Genomic DNA, 27,980 nt, shown 5'->3' with positions numbered 1-27,980 from the left:
ATCCAACGATCCCTAGGAAGGCTCCTTAGGACCTTTCGTACCTGTTCCTCAGATGTAATCACTTTACCAAGAGATGTTAGCTCATTAATTATATTAGTAAAGCGTGTAAACATGTCTTGGATAGACTCTTTTGATTTCATTTGAAAAAGTTCATATTGGTTCATCAAAAGATCTATTTTTGATCTCTTAACTTCACTCGTACCTTCATGAGTGACTTCAAGAAGATCCCAAATTTGTTTTGCGGTTTTACATCCCATGACACGATTGTGTTCATGAGGCCCAAGACCACAATGAAGCAATTTTATAGCAAGAGCATTAATTTCCATCTTTTCGAAATCAGCTTTATCAAAATCAGATATAGATTTAGGAATTACCTCATTTTGTCATTAGTGGTAGTGACTTCAAAATCACCTACCTCTATGACTCTCCATACCTGGTAATTGTCGGCTTTGATAAAGATCTCCATTCTGTTCTTCCAGTAAGTGTAAAACTTACCATTGAACATTGGTGGCCTCTGCGTAGAGTACCCTTCTTCCAGTTTCTCTCTAGTATTCATATTTTTCAAGATCTTGAACTCAACAGGGTTTCCTGAATATTAGAGTTCCCGCTCTGATACCAATTGTTGTATAATATGAGCACTATAAGAGGGGGGTGAATTATAGTGAGAGAATAAGCACTACTTTTTGCGGAATTAAAAGTAAACTTGGGAACAAACAATGGGAACACGAGAGATTTTACGAGGAAAAACTTCCTAGGCCTAGTAGGAAGAAACAACCTCGACCACAAGGGATTTTAAACAACTTTCCACTATAATAGGCCAAAACAACTCTGATTACAACCTATTACTTTTCTCTCGATTCTCAACTTAAGTCACTCAACTCAAGTTCCCAACGACAGTTCCAACACTGACGTTTTCTCTCAAACTTCACTCGAAGTTCCTTTCTCTTTCTCTTTCTCTTTCTCTTGCTTCACTCAAAGCTTTCTCACACTTACAAGAGTTCACTCAAACCCTTTTTCTCAAAAATACACTTTGTAAAACAATGGAAGAGTAATAAAACTCGATTAATGTAAGTATGAATTCTCTTAAGGAAAGGCACTGACACTTTAGATAACTTAAGACAAATTAACTAAGTCAGACACAATTTTCTCAAATGAATTAGGCGCCTATTTATAGACATTAAGACAAGACATGATTTCCACTAACTTAGACCATTATCACATGTTCTCCATGATTTAATTAATTAATTAAATTAAATTATTATTCCTGTCATGTAAGTATCCACTAATCCACTACTTCACTTCATAGAAGCAGTAACAATATACGTGGTTTTGCAAACTTGGAGAATAATTAATCTTATTTAATTTAATTAAATACTTGGAGGATAATTAACTTAAGCCACTAAATCCACTAACTACATAAACTGTAGCAGTAAACTTTAGGCGTGTAATCTAGATTTTAGGAAATAAATAAATAAAATCTTTAGCTAGTTTTTAGGAAAAATATCTTTTTCAAAATCTTTTATAAAAACCGGAAAACAGTTTTTATATTAAAAATCCGAAACATTTTAAAAACCGGAAATAATAATTTTTCGAAAACTAAATCTTTTAAATAAATATAAAAGATAAAATATATATTTTAAAAAGATAATATTTGAAAATCAGTTATTTAAAATCAGAAAATCTTTTAAAATCTTTTCCTAACAAACTTAAACTAACTTCCTAAAATATGGATCTTAGTCAAATATCCCTAAAAACTCTAACAACTATATTGGGCACACAATTACTTAGGCGCACAATATTAGTCACTTAGAAGTTCCTAAATTAGTTTTAAGTCTTGTTCCCTAATTATTAAGTCTTGTTCCTAAGCCTTGTTCCTATAGTGCCAGGTCTGTTCCTTTCATGGGAACAGAACCAAGTTCCTTTGAGAATTCACCACGAACTTAATAAAGCTATTACTCAACCTTAACAAGAAGATTAATAAATACCCTAATGTATTCTAATCTTCATTCCATGCTTGATTCTTCATTTCTCGAACATCTTTACTTCGATCTTGATTAATTCTCCGCTTTAATCTTCAATCAAGTATTCTCTTAGCTCGAGCATGAATTACCTTGCAATCAACATAAATAAAATATACTATGTCTTTTGTGGTTAGGTCATCTTCAAAACTCAAGGGTCAACATTATGTTTGCATCCAACATTACACTCTATAAAATTAGAAAGAAATAGTCTGTAATTAGAGTTAGGTTTTTTTCCTCTTTAAGAGGACAACTAATAGAATTTGGCCCTTATATTTTGGGGCCCTGTGGAGTTGTTCACCCTACACATGGCCTTAGCCGCCTATGAATGATGAGATGACTTCTATTATATAAGTCAAGGAGAGCAATGGTGTTCACCTATCAATTTACATACTTCCAAAATAACTCATTAAACCTATAGACTTGCCAAAAATAATTCAATCAATCTCTATTAAACCCAATCCATTCATATAACGAATAATCACATAAGTTGCCAATAAATTTTTTTAATCAAATTAAGGGTCTGTTCTCCTCGGCATAAAACAACTAGATTGATCTAAACTGAATTGATTGCAACGAACTGAATTGAACTGAACTGAATTAAATTATAACTAATAGTAATGATAATAAATACATTAGGAGCTGAACTGAATTGGACTGAACTTATTGGAACTGAATTGAGCTGAAAATAAATTGAGGAGAACAAACCCTAAATTCGCATCTAATCAATTAAATAAATCATTTACCAATAAATTAATACCGCGGATAGTAACAAAAATAGATGACATTCTCATTACATAGACAACTCATATTCAAATCCAGAAAAATGATAAATATTGTGAATTTTCTTGCCTTTGAAGTACAAAAGCCAAAGCTAATTTCCTATGAGAAAAAAGATGGAAGCTTTGGAAGCAAGCACGTAGCTCGAGAAGGTTAATTTTCAAAGATTTTTGCACTATTCAATTTCTATAATCAAGGAAAAATTAGCAAAAAGAAAATGAATATAAACTAAAAATTGAAGCTTGAATGCTTCTAAAAAAATTGAAGCTTGAAAATTTGTGCACTTAAAGAAGAAAAAAGAAAGAAAGAAAGATGGAGAAAAGTTGAAGAATGAAATCTTTGACAAAAAAACATAATGAGTGAATTTTTGCATGAGTTTGGGTTATTTTTGGTGTGTGTATTGTACGGAATACAGAGTTGTAGGTCTCTCTTTCTAAAATTCATATGAAACATTTTTTTTTTAGGTGCACTAGGAGAAAAATATACATTTCATTTTGTAGATTTATGAATCATTATTATATGGTTATTAGTTTTTTTAGATGGAGTTATTAATCGCATGTTGAAAGTAACTCGGGATATGACACTACTAGTGATATATAGACGCATATTATATTAACATAAATAAGAATGCAACTTTTTGTCTGTATACTAAATTTTGCAATGTAATTTTTTGTACTCTAGCCTAATATTTTACGATTAAACTATAATATATTTGAAGTATAAAGTCTACACTAAGAACTTTCGTTTTTAATTTGTTTTATTACCGAGGAATAGTTTATGCCCGAAATATTGCCGCATGCATAGCGTGGATAAAAAACTAGTAGTTATATAAACAATCAAGTTGATATTACTTATGTTAAAAGAATTTTAATTTTTTCAACACAATTTAAATTGAAGTATAGGTTATTTTAAGGGTTATTTATGGTTCCAACTTGCAATTCTGCTTTAATTTTTTTAGTTGATTTTAGTTTTCAATGCCTAAATTATAGTTATAGAAATCTCTCTGAGCCTTTTTGAAATATTGAGATGGTAAAACCTTCATATTTATCTTTTGATACTTCAAATTATAGTTTTTCTAGCTGATGAATTTAGGGCTGTATATATTTAAACTTAACTCCATGGTACTCCCTGATTTGTATTTTTTTTTTATTTTTCTCACTTAGAATCTTGACACTATTCACAATTAGAGAGAATCTTTTAGATTTTTCTCAATATATAAGAAAAAATATAGTCATGTGAGGTCTTGTTTGATTCATCTCAGTGAGTACTTTATTAATATTCAATTATTATAATTTTTACTAATATGTAATGAAAGATATTTAATGTAAAATAAGTGCATTGGCAAACGTGCAAAGTCAAAGTAGGAAAGAGAAAAAAATACAGAGGGAGTACCAACATACGTTGAATCTCAACACCCAAATATCGAGGTATAGCTATTTTATATTCGACTTGAATTTGTTTCGATTATTTCACGGTGTAATCGAATCATAACAAAGTGTTTCATTAACATATGGTTAATAACTGGTTCATATAAGAGATGGTATTGTGTCAGACTCGTCTGACAAGCCATTCTCTTCGGACGTCACACACAGAAGACCAAATGAAATAAATATAATACAAGTTGAAAGAATTTACACACCAACTGAAAGAACACAGAAGACCAAATGAAATAAAACAACGCAAGCTGAAAGAATTTACACACCAACTGAAAGAACACAGAAGACCAAATGAAAGAAAAACAACACAAGCTGAAAGAACACAGAAGACCAAATGAAAGAAAAACAACACAAGCTGAAGAATTTACACACCAACTGAAAGAATACAATAATCAATTGAAAACATCAAAAAATCAAAGAAAAACAAAATCAAAAATACCAAATGAAATATAGAAATGTCTAAATGAAAGAAAAACAACAACAATTAAGACACACCAAAAAACAATCTCACCACCTTTTCCATCTCCGTAGCCAAATAAACACACCAACTGAAAACAAATATTGAATAAATGACTTAGATGAAGACTTCTCTTTTGTTTCTTTCTAAATACCTTTCGTGAAAAACTACTTATGTTGCCTGTGTTTCGACGCAGCTACATGTAATGCTACAGAGCAAAGTGAAGACAATGAGCTATTGGGATTTCAATTCATTATATACAGGAAACCACTGGATTTGAGTCTAATAATCTGATACATGAAAATGTAAAGGGTTGTAGTTGCTAAACATTTTTGAACTTCAATCCGTCGAACTATGCCATCCTGTTGTTTTTAATTTTAGTATTGAGTTGGGCTGATCTGACCATAACTTATGATCAGACGGTCTGACCCAATACTTTCACCTCATATAATTGTTATTTATCTATTCATTTTTGTATTCCCTGTACATGTTTCACTTTTAACTTGCAGGTTGTTAAGAAAATAAGTCATTTATCCTACATTTGTGCCGTGTTGGGTAGGATCATTAATAATTAGACTATCTTGTGTTATTCATTCACTTTTCACGGTTTCAACCAAACAATGCTAAAAGTAGGACTGTAATGACAGTATAATTTACTAGTTCCATATTTCTCTAGATTTCGCATATAGTAGCTTTTCCTCATTATCAGGCATAAGTGCATAACATACGAAGAAATATAAGAACACGTAACATATTTATCTATATATTTAGATGAAGCTTGTAACTAGTATTTTTTATAAGGAAAGTTGTACAACTACTTCGAAATAATTCCACATTGTAGGCCGTCATCACTGCTCAATTCTCAAACTTTCCCCAAGAACTCCACTTCAAAAAGAAGCACTGAATTTGGAGGGATAATACATGTACCTATAGATATGAGATATTTTATTAAAAATTATCCAATTACTTGAAAAAATAGTCAAAAGAATGTAAATAATTCTGAATTTTTTCCTTGAATAATGCAAAAGTGGGTTTTAATTCCCAAAATATATCCAAAAAAAAAATTCCCTACGTACTGTCCACGTAGGACGGCACGCGAGAAACTTACTTTTTTTTTTCAACTTAATTAAAACCGCTACTTGAAGTAGCGGTTTACCAAAAAAAAAAAATATATATTTTTTTGTGTGTGTTGTGTAAATCGCTACTTCAAGTAGCGGTTCATTAATCAAGTAGCGGTTTACTGAAAAAATCCCCAACTCCAGAGTTTGATATGTGCTTGCAACATTTTGCCCAGGTAAACCGCTATTCAGAGTAGCGGTTTTCGTGGGCAAAAACAAAAAAAAAATCAGTTTCTCGCGTGCCGTCCTACGTAGACGGTACGCAGAGAATTTTATTTTTTTTGGCATATTTTGGGAATTAAAACCCACTTTTGCATTATTCAAAGAAAAAATTCAAATAATTCTCAATAGAAATATAGCTCTATACCTCCTTTGCAACCAGCTCCTCTCATTCCGTATCCGAGCTCTGGAGGAATTCTCAGTGTTCTTTTCCCCCCTATGTTTAGTATCACAATAATTAAAAGAATATTTACAAAGTCCTATGAAGATGATAGTGACAATTTTTGCTACAACAAAAGGTAAAATTTATGTTTGATAATACCAGCAAGCATAGGAGGGACTCCTTCACTTCCCAAGATACCTTCGTCCCAACCTTTGATAACCTTCAAGATGTTTAAGATTAGTTAACAACTACAACATAATAATTAGTCCCCATAACTATCACTATCTTTTATATTCCACAAAGAAGTGAGGTTATTGACCAACAATTATGTCTCTCCCTAGATGCTTCCTTTAATTTATATGCGAATTTGTTTACTTTTGGACGAACAATAAGGAGTTAGTATCCTTCTCTCAAGAGATACAAATAAAAGAATAACAAAAGATTTAAATTCGGGTTGAAACCAGCAATAATCTCTATTACATAAGGGAAGGGGAGCAATGGTGTCCTCTTTTGAACTGACTATTTTGTCCCCCTTCCCTTTCTAAATTACAAAAGGAATTTCAATATCAAAATGGGGTCAAACAAAGCCACCGGAAATTAATTTCAAAAATCACTCAGAAATCACTTATATGAGGAAACTTTACAAATCACTGATAGAATTGAGAAAATCACGTTATAAAAATCATGCAAATCACTCAATGATCAGGATACTTTACAAAAATAAAAATTAACTTACAAACTAAAAGTAATATACTAGGACGTCAATACATAAAAAAACATTCACAAAATTCACTTACAAATCATTGTTCTCAATAACCATTCACAATTACATACTCACAAAAATTACTTATAAACACAAATTTGAGAAAAACATAAGATTTTGACAGTGATATCACACATTCGTCCATCGGTGATTTGCGAACTTTCAAACAGGTACATAATTCTTTTAATTTTCAAAGTTATTTCACATTAGTCGACTGTTATGTAGTTGACAAAATGGAGATAATAGGAATTAGTTGAAAAAGACTTTTATATTATTAGACTTAAATTTGATTCATTTTCATATAAAATCTGAAAACAAGATGTGTATGAAATTTGATTCATTTATGACACTGACGAAAAAAGTTACAAATTTAGTTCTTTTTAAAATTCCAATATAAATTTTTGCCCAAAACTTTTGCAAAATATCCATGTCCAGAAATAAATTTTGAAAAACAAAACAATATCAAACCTTTTTTCGAACAACTTTTGCAAAAATCCATTTTCAGAAAAAAAAAATTTACATAAATTTGCGAAATCAGATTGTGTATGAAAAATTTAAAATATCATTTCACCTATAATTCTCAAAGTGTTAAAATTTAAAAAAGGAGAAAAATAAAAAAATGACTATTTTATGCGAAATCAGATTGTGTATGAAAAACTTAAAATTTCATTTCAAATATAATTGAAACTCAAAGTGCTAAAATTTAGAAAAGGAGAAAAATTAAAATGACCATTTCATGCAAAATTGGACTATGTATGAAAATTTTAAAATTTCATTTCAAAGATAATTGAAACTCAGTGTGAACATTTAGAAAAGGAGAAAAATTAAAATGACAAAAATTTTTAAATATCAATTTGTGAAATCAGAATATAGAAGTTAGACAAGGTAAAAAAAAACTGAAATTGTCTTATACTTTTCGGTTACAATTTTGAGATCATAGAGAAATTACTAAAATCCATATCAAAAACTATATATAGATTACAAAATGAATAAAACCAAAAAAAAGAACATGACGATATTTAGTAAAGAACATCATACTGATTATAAAAGAACATGCGCATATAAGACTTGAGAAACAAAAAAACTATTAAAGATCACAATAATGAATAACATAAAAAGAACATGAAAGAATCTTATTCACAAAATGGAGGTGAACTTAAATACTAACTTGCATTTTCAGTTTGTTTACAACTTAGTATTAGGCCTAGAAATATCATCGCACGCATCGCGAGCACAAAAGGCTAGTATCCATATAATAGATGATGTTTTTTTAATACATAACTAAATTTTAGGTTCGGGCTACATTCCGAGTAATTATATCTTTCATTTATTAATATGTTTTTTTCAAAAAAGATAACATCAAGTATCACTTATGAAGTCGAATCTTATATACTACGATTCGAAAAAGAAATCATGATGCACTATTAAGCGTTGCGTGTGAGCAACCCGTCATTGAAAGGTCGAAAAAGGGCTTTTTTTTCTTGTTCACCTTGTGATTGAAGCCTCTCCGTCTTATATATATATATATATATATATATATATATATGATATTATAATTATATATATATATTATATATATATGGGCAAGATCACATGAGAATGCTCCTTACATGAGAAATGAGAATAAATCTCAACCACAATGATTGAATTAGAGTTACAATACTTGTTCATATAGAGTTATACCCACCTAAAAAATTTAGAGCCAAAAAAAAAATTCAAATTTTGAATTTTGTTTTTCTAATATTCTTTTTTTTTGAGTTATATCACTCTTTCATTAGAGTTACATCATTATTCATAAGATTATAGCGCGTCAATATCATTCTCATTTCTCATGTAAGTTTGCATTCTCATATGAACTCACTTCTATATATATATATATATCTATATATATATAATATATATATATATATATATATATATAATATAATATATATATATATATAATATATATATATATATATATAGGGTTGGATTCTAGTGAGAACCCTCTTATGGTAAGAACCGTGAGAACCACCTAAAATGAGGAAAAACTTCCGTCCTAAAATGAGCAAAAAAAAGTTAAAAAAACGAACAAAGTATAAAATGAGTAGAAAACATTAGATTATCAAAAACGTAAAATGAACAAAAATGTAAAAGGAGAAAAAAATAAGATGAGCATAAAAAAGTTAAATGAGAAAAAATGTAAAATGTGTAAAACGTAAAATGAGCAAAAACGTTGCAAAATGAGCATAAAAATGTTCAATGAGCAAAAACATAAAATTAGTAAAACATAAAATGAGAAAAAAAACCATTTTGAAATGATCAAAATCTTCGTTAAGTGAGGAAAAATGAGCGGTTCTCACCATAAGGGTGGTTCTCATATGAACTTAAACCTATATGTATAGAAGTGAGTTCATATGAGAATGCATATTTACATGAGAAATAAGAATGAAGTTTACGCGATATAACTTTTATGAATAAGTGATGTAACTCTAATGAAAGAGTGATGTAATTCGAAAAAAAATGAATATTAGAAAAAAAAATTCAAAAATTTTTTTTTTTGGGCTCAAATTTTTTTTAGGGAGGTATAACTCTACGAACAAGTGTTGTTACGCTAATCCAATCGTGTGGTTGAGATTCATTCTCATTTCTCATGTAAGGAATATTCTCATGTGATCTTGATATATATATAATATATAATATAATATATATATATATATATATATATATATATATATATATATATATATGAGTAATTGCTTTAGAAGTATTGAGGATACAAATTTTATCATATACCCGAATGTACATTAAGCATGATATACCCAAGTCTATTATTTTTGCTCATAACTCATTTGAAATCATGTAAATGAGCAAAACATACTCAAAGCGAGAGTTTCAAATTAGTACAAATTAGTATTGGATGTACCATGCACAAGATATACATGGATGTATGATGAATGAACTCGTATTAAGGGGCTGTTCTACTCAACATATTTTGACTTATATGAATTTATGTCATCTAAATTTATATTGCCTTATCTGTACAAATTTTTATGAAAGTAAATTGAATAGACCGCTAAAGTAATCGTTTATATCTATGGTCGAATTCAACATTAAACATGTATATACGTGTAACTAAAACTTACTTCCTGGGCACCAACGCGAAATGTCAAAGGCTTTCCACGATTGTAGCTGCTATCGAAGACCTTCCCATTTTCTAATTTTCCTGTGTAATGAGCCTGTAGAATTATTATTTATATTAAAAAATCATCAATCAATCAATAGCTTTTACTAAAACACAAGCAGCTAAAACTACAAATAACACATGTCAGCTTGTGGTTATTAATCATCACACCATGAAAAAAATAGATGTAAAAAGAAAAATGATTATATTATCTTAAATTAAGGAAGTAATCTCATTAATTTTTTTTTTTTTGGAAAAGTAATCAAATTAATCTAAATCAATCATTATAATTGAAGATATGAATCACCCCGTCCCTATTTTCATATTTTACCTACTTTAACTTTGCACACTTGTCAATATAATTCTTTTTTTTACTAGAAGAAGTATATCATTAATAATAAGTTATACGTCAAATACAATGATAATTAAGATCTGAAAAATAAATTTAGCAAATCACAACAATTTTCACAATGGAATGATTAATTTTAAGTATACTCGAGCACAGTTCAAACTCCAATGCTTCAAACTTGATGTAAAAAGTGTATTTCGATAAATTGCTGTCAAAAAACCCCTAGAGAGATGAGAGAGAAAGAGAGAAATCCTAGAGAGAGAGACGAATCAGAAAACCAATGGAACGTTGTTCATCGCCGAAAATCCAAACCCTCTCATGCCCAAGCCTCAAAAACCTGCTTCATAAATCACCTACCCCCATCAACCACCATATCTGAAATTGCACAAATATTTCGAACTCATGGTGCCATTGCAAACATCTTTATCGCAACTCAGCAGAAACACTCAACCCACATCTTTGCTTTTGTCCAGTTTCGTTATCCACAATCACTACAAACCGCCATTAGAGATGAACATGGTAGAGCTCTAAGGGGCTTCAATCTCACAGTCTTTCCAGCCAAATATGACAAACCAATACCACAAATCCCCCCAAACCATGCACCCGTCACAAAACAGCCTCCACAAAACACTCAGCCAAAACCCAGATACCAGATGACAAAAACGCGAGATCAAAGATCATACAAAGAAGCTGCAACACCATTACATACCAATAATGGATGGAAAAAACAAGAAAAAGCCATCCATCAAACAAAATTAACCACACCAAACCCAACCAAACATAGAATAATGAGCTCAAGAACCCTTGGAGAAGACACAGAGAGAATTAGAAACTCACTAAGACCACTGGAAGTAGATAGTGAGTTCGCTGCGGCAATAAAAGGAGAAAGATGCGAGGAAAACTCTGAAATGCTTGAAAGAAGTGCCATTGCAATCACAGAAAACCCACAATCATCAGAATCCATCATGGACCATATATTGTCAGAAGGAGTTAATTGCTTGCAAGTTAAAACAATGGGAGGCCAGCAACATCTCATTATCTTTGGCTCAATAGAAGATAAGAACTCAATGGTAGAAAGTAAATGGCTTGAAAGATGGTTCATAGCCATAAGGAATGTGAATAGTCAGAGTGCAGCATTGTGGAGAGAGTCATGGCTTAACATTCATGGTGTCCCACTAATAGCTTGGGGATACAAAAATTTCTATGACATAGGATGCATTTTTGGACGTGTGATATCGGTCAACTACAAGGAGTATGATAGTGCACATGTATTGGTTCAGACAGATTGCCTCTTTGACATCAATTGCACAATAAAGCTGGAGATTGAAGAAAAAAATTATCCCATTTTTATATCTGAAAAGAAGCAATCTTGGCTGCAAAAGTCAGACGCAATCAGTGAGGAGAAAGAAAATACACAAAAAAACCATCAATCAAATCCTAGTCAATCTGTTCCAGGTATGTATCCATCTGATAAATTCGAACTTTCTGGGCAAAAGGAGATCAAAAGTCAGAAATCAGATGATAACATGTTGAAAGATGGGACGGAAAAGATGAACAGTCATGCAATGAATCAATCGACTTCATGCGACAGCCCCAATAAATCATTTAATGCACTGACGTTATTGGATTCCCCTCCCAAAGTTTTCATTAATAACCAAAAACAATCAAGCCAACCAAACAAACCAGAAGCCAAAATGATGACCTCACCCTTCCATATGTCACCAAACATAAACATCACATCACCTGACAAATATCCATTTCAACAAATCAAAAGCCCTGACAAAAACGCACACAAAAGCCCAATCAAAACCAGCCCATCTCATACCAAATCATTACAAAAAAATCATCAGCTATCACCTGTCCCTTTGGCTAACAAATTTGGCCCACTTCTCAAATCAAAAAATCCAAAATCATCATCAACTGAGTCAAACCTAGGATCCACATCAGTATCGGGGCCCCTCTTTCCTCCAGGTTTTGAGGATACCATACCCACCCCAGAAAAAGTTAGCAGGGAGAAAAAAAGAAAGAAAAAAAATGGAAAAAAAGAAGAAGCTAAAAGCCTCTGCCTATCACAAGCAAGCAGAATCACCAATGATCACCAGCCATCAATTACCAAATGCCATATGTGTGGATGATGTAATCACAATGACATCCAAAATGGGATTAATCTTCAATGGTTCTCTCTCAGAGCTCAGAAAAAGAGTTGGAAATGTACTAGTTTCTCAAAAACACCAATGGGAATCAAACCTTCCCTGAAAAAAGACAGTCTGTCTCTCATCTCAAATTAGCAATATCAATGTCAATAGTGTCCTGGAATATACGTGGGCTGACAGCAAGGCCAAAAAGAGTTTCTCTAAGGAAACTTATAACCTCTCACAACCCAATTTTTGTGTTCATACAGGAAACAAAAATGAGTCAAATCAATGAAAAAACAATACGAACATGCTGGAAATCAAACGAGGCAGAATGGATTTTTTCTCCATCCATTGGAAACTCAGGGGGATTGCTATCCTTATGGAAGAAATCCAACTTCGTCATCAAATCCAGCAATATTAATCAACACTGGATCGCAATAAGTGGTCAATTTCAGGATACAAAGTTTGAAGGCACGCTCATAAACATATATAACCCCTGTGATATTGCTCTAAGGGCAAATGTTTGGAGAGAGATCAAAAACTTCCAACAAACCAATCCTCTTCCCTGCCTAATCATCGGGGATTTCAATGAAGTACTCAACTCTAATGAAAGAGGAAGTCATGTTTTTTCTCAAGGTGGATCTAACGATTTCAAATCTTTTATGCAGGATTTGCATCTTCTTGAAATACCATCCTCCAGTAAGGATGGAAATGGGTGATGGATGATCCATCACCCGCTTAACCCGGTATTTTAAATGGATGAAAACCCGAATTTAAATGGATGGAAAGTGGGTGGTGGGTGAGAATTTTTTCATCCGTCACCCGATCCATCACCCGCTTAACATCCAACTCATTACCCAATTATTAAATTTTACATGTAAATTACTTATATTTTATGTTTTTGATATAATTATTTAATATTATGTCACTAATTTCATTTAAAAATATACTAAATATCATCACCCGTTTAGCACCCGATCCACCCGTTTCACCCGATGGATGACGGATGGATGGATGCGGGTGGAGTAAACAATTGCGGGTGGTGGATGCGGGTGATGTTCCACCCGCCCCGAATCCGATCCATTTCCATCCCTATCCTCCAGTGGTGGATACACATGGTTCAGGGGAAATTCCAAAAGCATCCTTGATAGACTTCTTGTAAATCCTGAATGGATCTCATATCTACCTTCAATAAAAGTTTCGCTTCTTCAAAGAGGGCTATCAGATCACTGCCCTTTATTAGTTCACTCTGACTTGAAGAATTGGGGACCGAAGCCTTTCTGGTTCCAAAATGATTGGTTAAGTGATCCGAATTGCCTGAAGATTGTAAAGCAAGCATGGCAAGAAGCGAAAAATCTGCCCACAATTGCAAAGCTTCGTGAAGTGAAGCACAAACTGAGATCGTGGAATCACAATGAATATGGCAACATTGACACAAATATAAAAAACCTGGAGAATGAAATTCAAGATTTCGACAATCTTAGCAATCAAAGATCTCTCACTGACTCAGAATTGGAAAACCGCAAGAAGGCCCAGTCCGACCTTTGGACTTGGATCAAAAGGAAGGAACTCTATTGGGCTCAAAATTCACGATTAACATGGCTCAAGGAAGGTGATCGCAATACAAAGTTTTTCCATGCTATTGCATCAAACAAGAAACGAAAGAATTCGATTACTACCATGGAAATTGATGGTGTGAAATCCGAAGATCCATCTCAAATAAAAAATGAAGCCTCCCGGTTTTTTAAAAAGATATTTAAAGAAGACTTCCAGTGCAGGCCCGTGTTTGAGGGTCTCAATTTTAACAAGCTGACACAAGAACAAGCCTCCAATCTCACACTTCCATTCTCCAATGAAGAAATTGATAATGCAGTAGCTTCTTGCAGCCCAGACAAAGCCCCTGGGCCAGATGGATCTAATTTCAAATTCATCAAGAACGCTTGGGAAATTATAAAGCACGACATATATGAGATGGTTCGTGAATTTTGGGCTTCATCGTAGCTTCCAAGAGGATGCAACACAACTTTCATTGCCTTAATCCCGAAGGTTCCTAATCCTTCAAGCTTCAAAGAATATCGCCCCATTAGCATGGTGGGGTGTATATATAAAATCATAGCAAAGTTGATGGCAAAGAGACTTCAAAAAGTGATGAGCTCACTAATTGGCCCCCTTCAAACTTCATACATAGAAGGGCGTCAAATTCTTGATGGGGGTCTTGTTGCAAGTGAAGTCATTGATTCATGGAAAAAAGGGGAATTGATGCCACCCTTTTAAAACTAGACTTTCATAAAGCCTATGATAGTGTATCTTGGAGCTTCCTCATGTGGATCCTCAAGCAAATGGAATTCCCACCACAATGGTGTGATTGGGTGTTAGAGTGTGTGTCATCGGCTTCCGCATCCATCTTGGTCAATGGTTCTCCTAGTCCCCCTTTCAAACTCCAGAGAGGTCTTCGCCAAGGTGATCCGTTATCACCTTTTCTATTTATGTTCATAGCCGAAGCCCTTGATCAACTAATTCTAAAGGCCTCAAGCATGGGCTTATGGAGTGGAGTTGAAGTGTGTAAAAATGGACTCAAAGTCACTCATCTTCAATATGCAGACGATACCCTCATCTTCAGTGATGCTAACATTGAATCCTTGAAACACATCAAATGTGTTCTCATTCTATTTCATCTGGCGTCGGGACTTCAAGTGAACTTTCATAAGAGTTCACTAATTGGGATAAACACTTCGAAATCTTGGCTTGATGAAGCTGCAAAGACATTACTTTGCAAAGTTGGGTGCATCCCATTCACTTATCTTGGCCTTCCCATTGGAGGCAACCCATCCCGTATTCAAGCTTGGGACCCGATACTTGAAAAATTGTCGAAGAGGCTTGCAACTTGGAAAGGGAGGATGCTCTCAATAGGTGGAAGAATCACTCTAATCAAATCATCCCTAGCAAGTCTTCCACTATACTACATGTCTCTCTTTACCATGCCAAAAGGAGTTATAGAAAAAATCAACAAGCTTATGAGAGCTTTTCTTTGGTGCGGTTCATTGGAAAAAAAATCAATTCCTCTTGTTGCTTGGAATATTGTTCAATTACCAAAAGCTTTGGGAGGGCTTAACATAGGTAATATCATGCATAGAAACTTGGCAATGCTTTTCAAATGGATATGGAAATTTTTTCAAGATCCATCATCCTTCTGGAGCATAGTGGTGCGCGCAAAATACAAATACCAACCTAACACATCAATCCGTGAATTGGCCTCCACATCTCAAAGTGGACCATGGAAGAATATATGTGCTGCAATATTCAAGAATTCTGAGGCTTCACATATTGCTATAAATGGTATGCGGAAAATCATAGGAGTGGGTGATAATACCTAATTCTGGCACGACCCTTGGATTGCATCTCAACCGTTAAAATACACCCTGCCTAGATTATTCTCTATCACAACAACTCCAATGGCGTCAGTTGCTTCCCAAGGATTTTGGGACGGTTTCAACTGGATGTGGAGTTTCTCATGGAATCGCCAACTCCGTCCACAAGATCAAATTGAAAAAGCATGCCTCGATGAGATGCTGCAGCAGGTCTTCCCTGCGCTAAAAACCCGTGACAAATTTATTTGGTCACACTCGAAATCAGGTAATTTCTCAACTAGGTCATTTACCCTTGAACTTGACAAACTTCGTCCTCCCTCTCATCATGATGCAGTGAAAGGTGTGTGGAAAGGATTGGTTCCTCACAGAATAGAGGTTTTTGTCTGGATTGCTTTGATGGGAAAAATTAACAAAAGGAGCAAACTTGCGCGAATTGGTATAATACCACCAGATTGTGATAAATGTCCCCTATGTGACTCTGAATCTGAATCTTGTGACCATCTTATGCTTCACTGTAGCATCTCATACCAATTGTGGAATTGGTGGATGGATTTATGGGATATTAAATGGGTTTTTCCGTGCACGTTGAGAGATGCTTTTGATCAATGGTGTTGCGCAAAGAAACCACCTTTCTTTAAAAAGGTGTGGACTGCCATTTTCTTCATCATGGTATGGACCATCTGGAAAGAGAGAAACCTCCGTATATTTGGAAGCTCGTCATCATCTTTAAAGAATCTGAAAGAATTGATCCTGCTCAGGCTCGGATGGTGGATATCGAGTTGGCCAGATGACTTTCCATACTCTCCAACAGACATTTCGCGCAATCCGGAATGTCTGTTATGGAATGGCAGAGAAAAAAATGCACTCTCGCATGCCTCGAATCAGATTCCAATATCATGGTGCCCTCCTGACATAGATTGCATAAAGTGGAATGTGGATGCATCTGTAAATCCGCTTGATTCAAGGTCAGCTATTGGAGGTGTCTTGCGAAATTTCAAAGGGATTTTCTTATGTCTCTTCTCGTCTCCCATTCCGTCTATGGAAATCAACAGTGCAGAGATATTGGCCATTCATCGCGTAATCAAGATTACACTGTCAAGCAACATCTACAAAAGCAGCAAAATAATCCTAGAATTTGATTCATCAAATGCTGTACTATGGAGTAATAGTGATGCTGGGGGGCCTTGGAACTTAAGCTTCCACCTCAATTTCATAAGAAACGCAAGATCAAAGAATCTCAATATCAAGATTATTCACAGGGGCCGTAACGCAAACTTTGTGGCTGATTCTCTAGCCAAACAAGGCCTGCATAGGCAATCTGAATTCATAGCGTGGTTATAAGCATGGATGCGCAAACTGAGATCCAAAGAATACCCTGAAGATGCAAATATGGCAGCTGTAGCATGATGGAGTAAAACTGGAAGATGCAACATGCAGTTGAGCTAATGGGGAATTAATTGAAATGCTTGTAATTTTCTTTAATCTTGAGGCATGATAGCCTATATTTCCATGATTCTAAACGTATGATGTAACAAGCTCCTTGAATTGGATAATAGGTTGTAATTTTTTGAATGGGGATGGACTCCTCTCTATGGGGTGTGCTTAAGCACTATGAAAATGCCGCCCACCTAGTGGGGGGATACCCCGTTTTGAGTAGAGGCCATCACCATTGTACTTTGAATGAATGAATAAAACTGCGAATTATCAAAAAAAAAGAAGTGTATTTCGATAACTTTGCATCTTTCCACGTGGAGACTTTTTACAATCTAATTCTATGATATAACTGTTTCAAAGATAAAGTTGTGTAAAAACCTAAACCCTCATAAATTCATATCATGTTTCAAATTATTGACAACATGAAAAGAAAAAAACTCATACAAAGATGAAAAACAACCTGCCATAAAAGGAGAGAAAAACTCTCACAAGTGGAGATATCAAAACAAAAGAAAGCATTATAAAAGACAATAAACTAAAAGCGAACGTAAAAGGGTCGAAAAAAGTCTAATATCTCCAGAAATTAAACTATTTTCAACCTAGAAAGCATAGAAAATTAGAAACCCTAAAAATAAAATTGGAGAGGAGGAGAGCATGGACCATGCCAATGTACTTCTTTAAAGTCAAATATCTTTCATTGCATATTAGTGAAAAATTTAACAATTTACTTTTAATAAAGTACTCATCGAGAGAATCAAACAAAATCCCACATGACTATATTTTTTTTTCTTATATATTAAGAAGAATTCAGAAGATTCTACCTAGTTGTGAATTGTGTCAAGATTTTAAGTGGGTAAGATATAAGTGGTTGTTTGGTATTCATGAAAATTTATTTCTCATGAGAAGTTTCATTTCCTAGGAAGTTATTTTCCTTAATGTGTTTGGTTGACATCAACGAATTTAGACTTCCCATGAATTGATGTGAGAATTTTTGAATGACCAAGAGGGTTGGTTGAATAAATTCCTACATTTTGTGGGAATTTCAATATCACAAGAATTTTCATTGCCTCCATTTCCACACTTCTTGTCAACCAAACAACCCAAATGAAAATATAATGAGAATTTTCATTGCCTATATTTCATGTATACCAAACCACCACTAAAAATAGAGAGAAAGTGTCAAACAAGAAAGTAATCTATTGTAATCAATCATATTCATAGCTAAATCATTATTAAACAGAGAAAGGAACCTATTGTAAATGAAATATATGAAAATTTTATATTTTTATATTTTTTGTGTGATAACTATTACTCCATGTGCTAATATTTCATACATTGGATGATATATAAATATATTTATTTGAAATCAACTTGATATCAAATACATGTGCATAATTTTAGTGTTAGAATTGGTAAATCATATAAACTAAAGAAATGAGCTTTTAGAAAGAATAAAATAAACTAAATCACATGCTATAAATCATCAAATTCCATATAAGACTTATTTCTAATTTTACAAGGGAAGAGGAGAGGAACACCAAACATCCGTAAGAAAACAACAGCTCAACTATACGAAAAAATTAAAAAAATAAAATTAAACCCAATACCACATAAAAATGAACATTATCAACTTCATTTAAAAAAAACTCTAATGACACAACTCCCTCAACCTGATTGACTGTTGCAAACAACATTCTATTTTTTACTTTAAAAATAGAAAATGTTGGAAGTAAAGATGCAAAAATGGAAAATAACGGGGAGCCCGATGGAATCGTGTGGGGATCGGGCGGTCACTATTTTTGCCCGTTCGGGCGGGGTTCGCTTGGTTGGGCAACCCGTGTAAGGTATTGTGATTTTTGTCTCGGACCTGATCGGGCGGGACTCACCCGACCCGATCGAGCGAAGGCCCAGAGACGTTATTTCTTAGGTTTTTTGTTATTTCCTTGAATGCTTTTGTAACCCCCCTTTAATTACGTGGTTAAGGATGGTTTACATCCTTATTATGTTAATTTATTTTATTCCATTATTTCTTTTTGATGATGAGGGTTTCAATTTTCAATTTCAATAAATTTTATCATTGGATTCCTTGAAGTCGTTTGATTGCTTTAGGGATGTTTTTCTCTTTCTCTAATCTTATAAATTTGATTCATTTCTGATTTTGTTAGACACATCCTTCCATTCTCTCTCTTCTTCTTTTCTTAATCTCTTTTGGGCATAAGTTCTATTGACTACATCTCATACCCAAGAGTGTCATTCTGTGTTGAGAGTTGTGTAAACCTTAGGTAATGAATCGATGATTACAATAGTGCACCCCGGTTCCAAGGCAGTGGTTTGTTTACCATGGCACAACAACTTCTAATATTTTTTCTTGTTCTTCATTCTAGCTTTGAAAACCTTTAAATACAACAACTTGAAAATGAGATGATTAAGTCGATGGTTTTGGCTAATCTAATGTTGAACAAGAATCCTCCCGACATCTCTAAGTTGGAGCCTCTTGATGGCAAGAATTACAAGAGATGGTAAAAAATTATTGATATATTTCGAGCAACTTGAAATAGATTATGTCCTCTATGAGGATGTGATGAAGCAATTAAAGCAAACGATTTAGTAGCCCGTATCCCTCCCTTTCGACAGAAGATCTCAAGAAAGCGGCCAATGCATTGACCAAGAAGGAGAAAGACAACAAACTTGTTTGGGCTCATATTCTCCATAATGTGAGTGAAATTTTGTTTGATCTCCTTATCACTAATCGATCAAGCATGTCCATTTGGGACACTTTGCAAAAGAAGTATGGAGCCGATGATGCCGGTAAGAAAAAAAATACGTTGTTGGTAAGTGGATTAACTTCAAGATGACGGATGACAAATCAATAATGGATCAAGCTCATGACTATGAGAGCATCGTCACCAATATCCTAGGTGAAGGAATGAGAATGTGTGAAACTCTTCAAACTAATGTGCTTTTGGAGAAATTTCCACCTTCATGGAATGACTATCGATGTTCGACACGGGAGAATCAAGGCATATTTGTGCTAACAAGGCTCTGATAACGGACTTTGAAGATGCTACCGATGGAGACCATGTTACATGGAAAATAGTAGCACCGCGGGAGTTCTTGGCAAAGAGAAGGTCCACCTTAAACTCACTTCCAGAAAAACTTTGTTTTTAAATAATGTCTTGCATGTTCCTTCCCTTATGATGAATCTTGTTTCGGGTGCCCTTCTCAATAAAGGCGGTTTAAAGCTTATCTTTGAGGCAGACAAGATTGTTATCACTAAGAATGGAGACTTTGTTGGGAAAGGTTACCTTCGCGGAGAATCGTTTGTGATAAATGTTTTGAATAATAATGAAAGTACTTCTATGGATGTTTGGCACAATTGATTAGGACATTTAAATGTTTCTTACATGAAAAAAACTAAAGAACATGGACTTAATTTCTTTGACTAAATTGACAGCCTCTAAATGTCCTATTTGTGGTGAGGCCAAACATACTAAGAAACCATTCAAGCAAGTTGTATCAAGAAGTACTAAATTTTTAGATTTGATTCACTCGGATTTAGCGGACTTTAAAAATTGCACTTCTAGTAAAGGAGGAAAAAATTTCTATATAACTTTTGTCGATGATTCAAGATTCACTAAAGTTTACCTTTTGAAAACTAAGGATGAAACCGAAAGCGCATTTTTAAAGTATAAAGTCGAGGTTGAAAATCAACTTAATCTTAAAATTAAAAGGTTTAGAAAAGATAAATATGGTAAATATGGAAAATGGTCTTTAAAAGAATTGTTCGAAATTAATGGGATCATCCATGAGCTAAGCTCCATTTACACTACACAACAAAATGATATTGTCGAAAGGAAAAATAGATCTTTAAAAGCAACTAAGGAAATTTTCTCATGTACCCTGAGGTTTGACGTAATTCCCAAATTACCCCCTACATTTGGGGAATTCCTCAGATACCCCCGAGGTTTGTGTTTGAGCTCAAGATACCCTTACTATGGACGAAACCCTAACGCCGTTAAGTTTTCCCTCTATCTCTCCCCAATTTTCTCTTTCCTCCCATTCCCCCACCCATTGCCAACACCCCTCCCACAGCCGGCGGCCAACAGCCGACGACCATCACCCACTCCGGCGCCGGCAACCCTACCCTATTCCTTTGCCGCCAGAACAACAGCACTCCCGGCGACCCTACCCCATCCCTTCGCCGGCCAGAACAGCAGCACCCTCGGTGACCCTACCCTCTCCCTTTCCCCACCCTCGACACCCCACCCTAGCCGTCCTTTCGCCGGCCAGAACAGCAGCACTGCCGACACCACCCCCTTCCCCCTTTCCCTCTATAAAAAATGTCCCCCTTCCCTGTCTCCCACCGTAGTCAACCCCCTCCCCTTCCCTACCCAGATACGCCACCCCAAATCCTTAAACTCGCCCTCGAAACCACCCTAGGCTGCTGCTCTGCTATTCTAGCCGACGCTAATGACGAGGGTGAGGAAATCGGGAATGGGGAAGGGAGGTGTAGGGTCGCCGGCGCCGGAGTAGGGGAGAGAGGGTTTGGCAATGGGTGGGGGAATGAGAGGATAGATAAAATTGGGGAGAGAGAGGGAAAACCTAACGGTGTTAGGGTTCCGTCCATAGTAAGGGTATCTTGAGCCCAAACACAAACCTCAGGGGTATCTGAGGAATTCCCCGAATGTGGGAGGTAATTTAGGAATTACGCCAAACCTCAGGGGGTATCTGAGGAAATTTGCCAAGAAACTATGAATGCAATGCTTTTAAGTTTCGGATTATCCGACAACATGTGAGGAGAGGCGGTTCTATGGCTTGTTATATACTCAATAGAGTGCCCAATAAGAAATTGGATAAAACACCTTATGAACTTTGGAAAGGTTATATACCTAACATGAGTATTTTGAAAGTGCGGAGGTGCTTAGCTAATGTTGCTTTTCCAGATTTTAAGAAAACTACTATTGGATCTAAAACTTTTGATTATGTGCTTATTGGTTATGCTCATAATAGTGCCGCACATAGATTCATGTTTTTGAGTGATTATTCTATTTGTGAAGCTAGAGATGTAGTTTTCTTTGAGTATACTTTCCCTTTATAATCATCATCATCTTTGCATATGAATGAGTCAAGTGTTGATGTGTTCTTTGATGCTTCTTTGCCGACTTCTAGTCTTCCTCCTCCTCCTTTGGTGGTGAAAGAAGTCCAACCTAGGAATAGTAAGAGGGTTAGGGTAGAGACTACCTTTGGACCGGATTTCTTGACTACTTTTTTTGTTGAGAACATTGATGTGAATTGTTTAAGTGAAAATGTTATTAGATGTTTCTTTTAGAAGAAGACCTAAAGACTTATAATGAAGCTATGAAATTTATAGATGTCAGTTTTAGATTCAATCATGTATAATCATACTTGGGACTTATGTGATTTGCCTAAAAGGTCTAATCCCATAAGTTGTAAATGGATCTTTACTAAAAAGAAGAAACCTGGTGGCTCTATTAATAAGTTTAAGGCTAGACCTGTTATTAGAGGTTTCACTCAAAAAGAAGGAATATACTTTTTTTTGATACCTACTCACCCGTGACTAAGATTGCCACCATTAGGAATTCGGTTGCTTTAGCGGCAATCCATGATTTAGTAGTCCATCAAATGGATGTTAAAATGGTTTTTCTTAATAGTGGTCTTGATGAAGAGATCTACATGATCAAACGGAAAGTTTTGTAGTTAAGGGTCAAGAACATAAGGTGTGTAGGCTTAGAAAGTCATTGTATGGTTTGAAACAAGCTCCTAAGCAATTGTATGAAAAGTTTGATAGTGTTCTTAAGAGTGATGGTTTTATGACTAATTCTTCATACTCTTGTGTATATTCTAAATTGTTTAATTTCTCTTGTGTTATTATTTGTCTCTATGTTGATGACATGCTTATTATTGGTACTAGCCTTGAGGTTGTAAATTTCACTAAAGATTTTCTCTCTACTAAGTTTGAAACAAATAACTTAGGTAAAGCCGATGTGATCCTTGGCTTCCGGTTGACCAAACTCAAGGATGATTTCTAAATGAATCAATCTCCCTATGTGGAGAAAATCTTGAACAAGTTCAATTGCTATGATGTGGAGCCTTGTAAGACTCCATATGATGCAAGTGTAAAGCTCATGAAGAACAAGGGTACTAGTGTGTCTGAAGAGCAATATGCTAAGGTAATAGGAAGTGTGATGTTTTTGATGAACTGCACACGTCTCGACATTATTTATACGGTAAGTAGATTAAGTTGTTATACTCATAATCCTAGTAGCAAACATTGGAATGCATTTTATCGGTTGCTTAGGTATCTTAAGGGCAACATGAAAATTGGTTTGCATTTTCATCGATTTCCTAATATCTTGGAAAGTTTTTGAAATGCTAATTGGGTATTCAATAATGATGAAGTAATCTTTACTAGTGTTATGTGTTTATGTTGGGTGGAGGTGCTATATCATGGAAGTACTCAAAACAACAATGTTTAGCTCGCTCCACCATGAAATTTGAATTCATTGCTCTTGAGTTTGCAGGTTAAGAAGCGGATTGGCTACTAAGTCTTCTTGCCGACATCCCATTGTGGGGGGACCCTGGTATCTTTGTATTGTGATTCTTAAGCTGCAATTGGTGTAACTAACAATAGCAATTATAATGTTAAGAAGCGGCACATACGCTTTAGACATAGTTCGATGAGACAAATACTCAAGAAAGGAGTTATTGCTTTGAACAATGTAAGGTCCGAAATTAATTTGGCGGATCCTTTGACTAAGGGGTTGGCCAGGAACCATGTTCTTGATTCGTCGAGGGAAATGGGGCTCAAGCCCATGAAGTGTATATAACTAGCATTACTTATTTTGCATCCATATGGCATTTTGTGTTGTAATGCTTGTAGTAGGATGAATTCGTTGAGAATTCTTAATGGATCTATACTTACGTGGTAGATGCTCTAGCTAAGCATTTAAGAAATCCACTGTTGTAATTTTTGTAGCTTGTTTAAACTCTTAATGAATCGTAAGAGATGTTTTGTGCTATTGAGAAGCACAAGAGATTCACCTATATGGGTGTGAAGATTCGCCATCTTCTATGAAAACTTGGGCGGTTTCCCAGAGCTTCCATGAAAACTAAAGTAAACTCATGGCTTGAGTTCACTTTGCGAAGTTTACTAGATTTTTGGAGTGGTGTATGTGTTTTGGGGGGGGGGGGACTTAAATCTTAGAGTTTCAAGGTTACTCCATTATTTGATAAAAAGTTCACAGGTTTCAAGGATTGTCCCACCCTTGGGCTTGTAAGTCATTGTACCACTTCACTAAACATTTGGTTTCAATTTACTTAAATGTAACACAGGATGTTACGTATTGATCTCCTCTTATGCCCTGAAATTTCCTTTCTCCCATTTTGTATCTTTTTCTCATCTTTAGTGGGGGATTGTTGGAAGTAAAGATGGAAAAACGAGAAAAAACGGGGCACCCAATAGGATCGAGATGTCGCTGTTTGTGCCCGTTCGGGCGGAGTTTGTCCGGTCGGGCGACCTCTGTGAAGTTTTGTGATTTTTGTCTCGGGCCCGCTCGGGCAAAGTCCCATAGACGTTATTTACCGCGTTTTTGATTATTTCCTTGGATTCTTTTGTAACCACCCCTTTTCAATTACGTGGTTAAGGATGGTTTACATCCTTATGATGATATTTTATTTTATTCCATTATTTCTCTTGATGATGGGAGTTTCAATTCTTCATTTTCATGAGTTTAGTTGGAATGATATAAGCATTGGATTTCTTTCAGTCCTTTGATTGCTTTTGGGACGCTCTTCTCCTTCTCTAATCTTATAAATATGATTCATTTTTCTGATTTTGTGAGACACATCCTTCCCTTCTCTCTCTTCTTCTTTTCTAATCTCTTTTGGGCATAAGTTCTAATAATTGCATCTCACACCCAAGAGATCGATTGTGTGTTGAGAGTTGTGTAAACCTTAGGGAACAAATAGTTGATTATAATAATGCACCCCGTTTGCACCGAATCTCGTTTTCAAAACAATGGTTTGTTTACCACGACATGAAAAGTTCTTGATATTTTTCATATCTTGTTCTTCATTCAAGCCTTGTAAACCTTTAAATAGAACATACAACACCTAAATAAGCTTCTTTCTATTATTCCTTCCATAATCTTCTTTCTCCTCAACTTTTCAAAAATTGTTACTCACTGAATTTTTATGTAGAATTTCACATAATTTGGCACGCATTGTGTGCATATAAGGCTAATGGTAATTTTGTTACAGGACATCTTTATACCATGAGAAATAATCTTATGTCTCACTTATTTGTATCATTAGTCCATTACGATCCCAATCTTTTGAAAAGAGAGAAAATAAACTGAATTAAAATGAAAATTGTGAGATAAAACTAACTGAATTAAATTGAACTAAATTGAAATTAACTGAACTAAACTGAAAATAAATCCAAAAGAATAGGATAGTGCTACTCAATCTTATTGCTCAATGTCCGTTATTGTTTGCTTTATAAATTTTTAAAAAGTATGTATTTTATTTAAATATTGTGATATGGATAAATAATATTGAGTGATCACATATAAAAAATGAAAAGTGGAACAAAAGATTTAGAAGAATAAATTGAAAGTAAATTGGTACCTTGATTAGTTGGCCTTTAGAAGCCTGAGGACCAGTTCCAACGATTTGGTCACAGAAAGCAAGACCAGAAGGAGATGAAGTAAAGTCACAAGAAGCCTCTGCAAACTCCGATGACACAAGAATACTAGCTAGTATCCCAATAAACGCTCCACCCTTAATTACATCTCTTCTTCCCACCACGTCTAGCTGCGTCGCGTGTTCGAGGAATGACGAAGCAGGTAATGTATGTGAGGCAATCAGATCGTTGTGTTTGGCTCCAACTGCTAATAAATGTAGATCATTATCTTTTTTCTCGAGGTTTTTTTGTGTCAGATAATATGTGTTGGCTTGCTGGTACTGCGTCCTTGGGCTGGGGAAACCAACCGAAACTGCCAACGACTTCATTTTATCAATCAATCTTTCCAACAGTAGGATAAGGGAAGGAGGAATGATGAAGAAAAATAAAAAAGTAGTATCAAAGTATCGACAAAGAGATTTTTTATATGGTGGGCATTTATTGTCGGCTCAACTAAGATAATGAAAATCTAGTACAGATTTCCGTTATAAAATAAAGGGTCATTTAGTTCAAGATATGGAATGGAAAGGAAATGGAAATAAATAAGGGAGAGGTATAGTAATGAAAATGGTTATAGTTATTAGGTGTTTGGTTCATGCTATAGAATGAAAATGGAGTGGTAACCATTACCACCAACTAATGGATTTTTTTACATGAGGGGAAGGGGTGGGTAGCAAATTGAAGGAGTCCATTACCACCAAGTAATGGAATGGTTTGGTGAGGGGTTGAACCAAACATGAAGAAAAGGAATCGATAATTGATTACGTTTTTTGGAGCCTGAAAATAGTGAACCAAACATGCTCTAAACATAATACTTACTCCCTCCGTTTCATTTTAATCTACACATTTACACTTTTCAAGTATGTCAATGTAAAATTTTGAGGACATATATCTTTAATTTGTATTTATAGAAATTATAAAAAATACATATTAATAAAAGTGAAAGTATTGGGTCAGACCGTCTGACCCAATATTCTCGTCAGACGGGCTGAGCCCAGTTCTCTCCTCTCATCCTGCTACTTACTTTTTTTTTGACGGGCATCCTGCTACTACCTTACTCCCACAATCAATTCAATTTCATGGCAATTAAGCAACTCCTTCGCAATCTTCATTACTCCTCTCAGTCTCACCCATCATCTTTCTCTCTCCTCTTTAAACATCTCTTCTGCACCTCCAATTTCCCCCAAATTCTTTCACAACCCACCAAACCATAACAGACGCGTACAAGAATCTGATTACCCATTCTACTACGTTAAAGTACAGAAATTATTCCACTAAATATGCTTAGCTTTTAAGCTACAAATTAAGATGATAGAGAATCCATAATCCCATGATGATTGATGCTATCATGCTATCATGCTACTTTGTTACTTTTCATAATCCGAAGCATGCGATGCGATGCTACTATTGCTGGGGTATTTGGACGTTCTCATGGGACGCGTCGAACACTCAGACCAACAGACAATGATAGATGAAAGTGGAGTGAGCATATGAAAACACTAAATTTGGAGGAAAACCAGGGCTTTGAATTTTTCAATTCTAAGAGGAATGAAGAAGAAGGAGAAAGTGAGAGAAAGTGAGAGAAAGCAGAGGTTAGTGTTTTGTTTTCTTTTCAGTTGGTCTTTATTTTCTTTCAGTTGGACTTTCTTTTCTTTCAGTTAGACTTTCTTTTCTTTCAGTTAGACTTTGTTTTCTTTCAGTTAGACTTTGTTTTCTTTCAGTTGGACTTTCTTTTCTTTCAGTTAGACTTTCTTTTCTTTCAGTTGGACTTTCTTTTCTTTCAGTTGGACTTTCTTTTCTTTCAGTTGGACTTTCTTTTCTTTCAGTTGGACTTTCTTTTCTTTCAGTTAGACTTTCTTTTCTTTCAGTTGGA

The 27,980-nt window shown here is 34.7% G+C and overlaps 1 protein-coding gene across 1 annotated transcript; it reads right to left on the bottom strand.

The window, feature by feature from the left end:
- Positions 1-5,332: 5,332 nt before the first annotated feature.
- On the bottom strand, positions 5,333-26,518 carry LOC104898861 (peptidyl-prolyl cis-trans isomerase FKBP13, chloroplastic). Its single transcript, XM_010685989.4, has 5 exons — positions 26,053-26,518; positions 10,080-10,172; positions 6,351-6,411; positions 6,177-6,245; positions 5,333-5,618 (listed from the first exon to the last, which is right to left on the bottom strand). The coding sequence occupies exons 1-5, from the start codon at positions 26,434-26,436 to the stop codon at positions 5,554-5,556; spliced, it is 672 nt and encodes a 223-aa protein (XP_010684291.2). The 5' UTR covers positions 26,437-26,518; the 3' UTR covers positions 5,333-5,553.
- Between the last annotated feature and the right edge of the window lie 1,462 nt (positions 26,519-27,980).

Source organism: Beta vulgaris, chromosome 7, assembly GCF_026745355.1.
Source record: "Beta vulgaris subsp. vulgaris cultivar EL10 chromosome 7, EL10.2, whole genome shotgun sequence".
Lineage (NCBI taxonomy): Eukaryota > Viridiplantae > Streptophyta > Magnoliopsida > Caryophyllales > Amaranthaceae > Beta > Beta vulgaris.
Note: the sequence above shows the minus strand (reverse complement) of the source record. Positions and strands in the feature narration are given on the sequence as shown.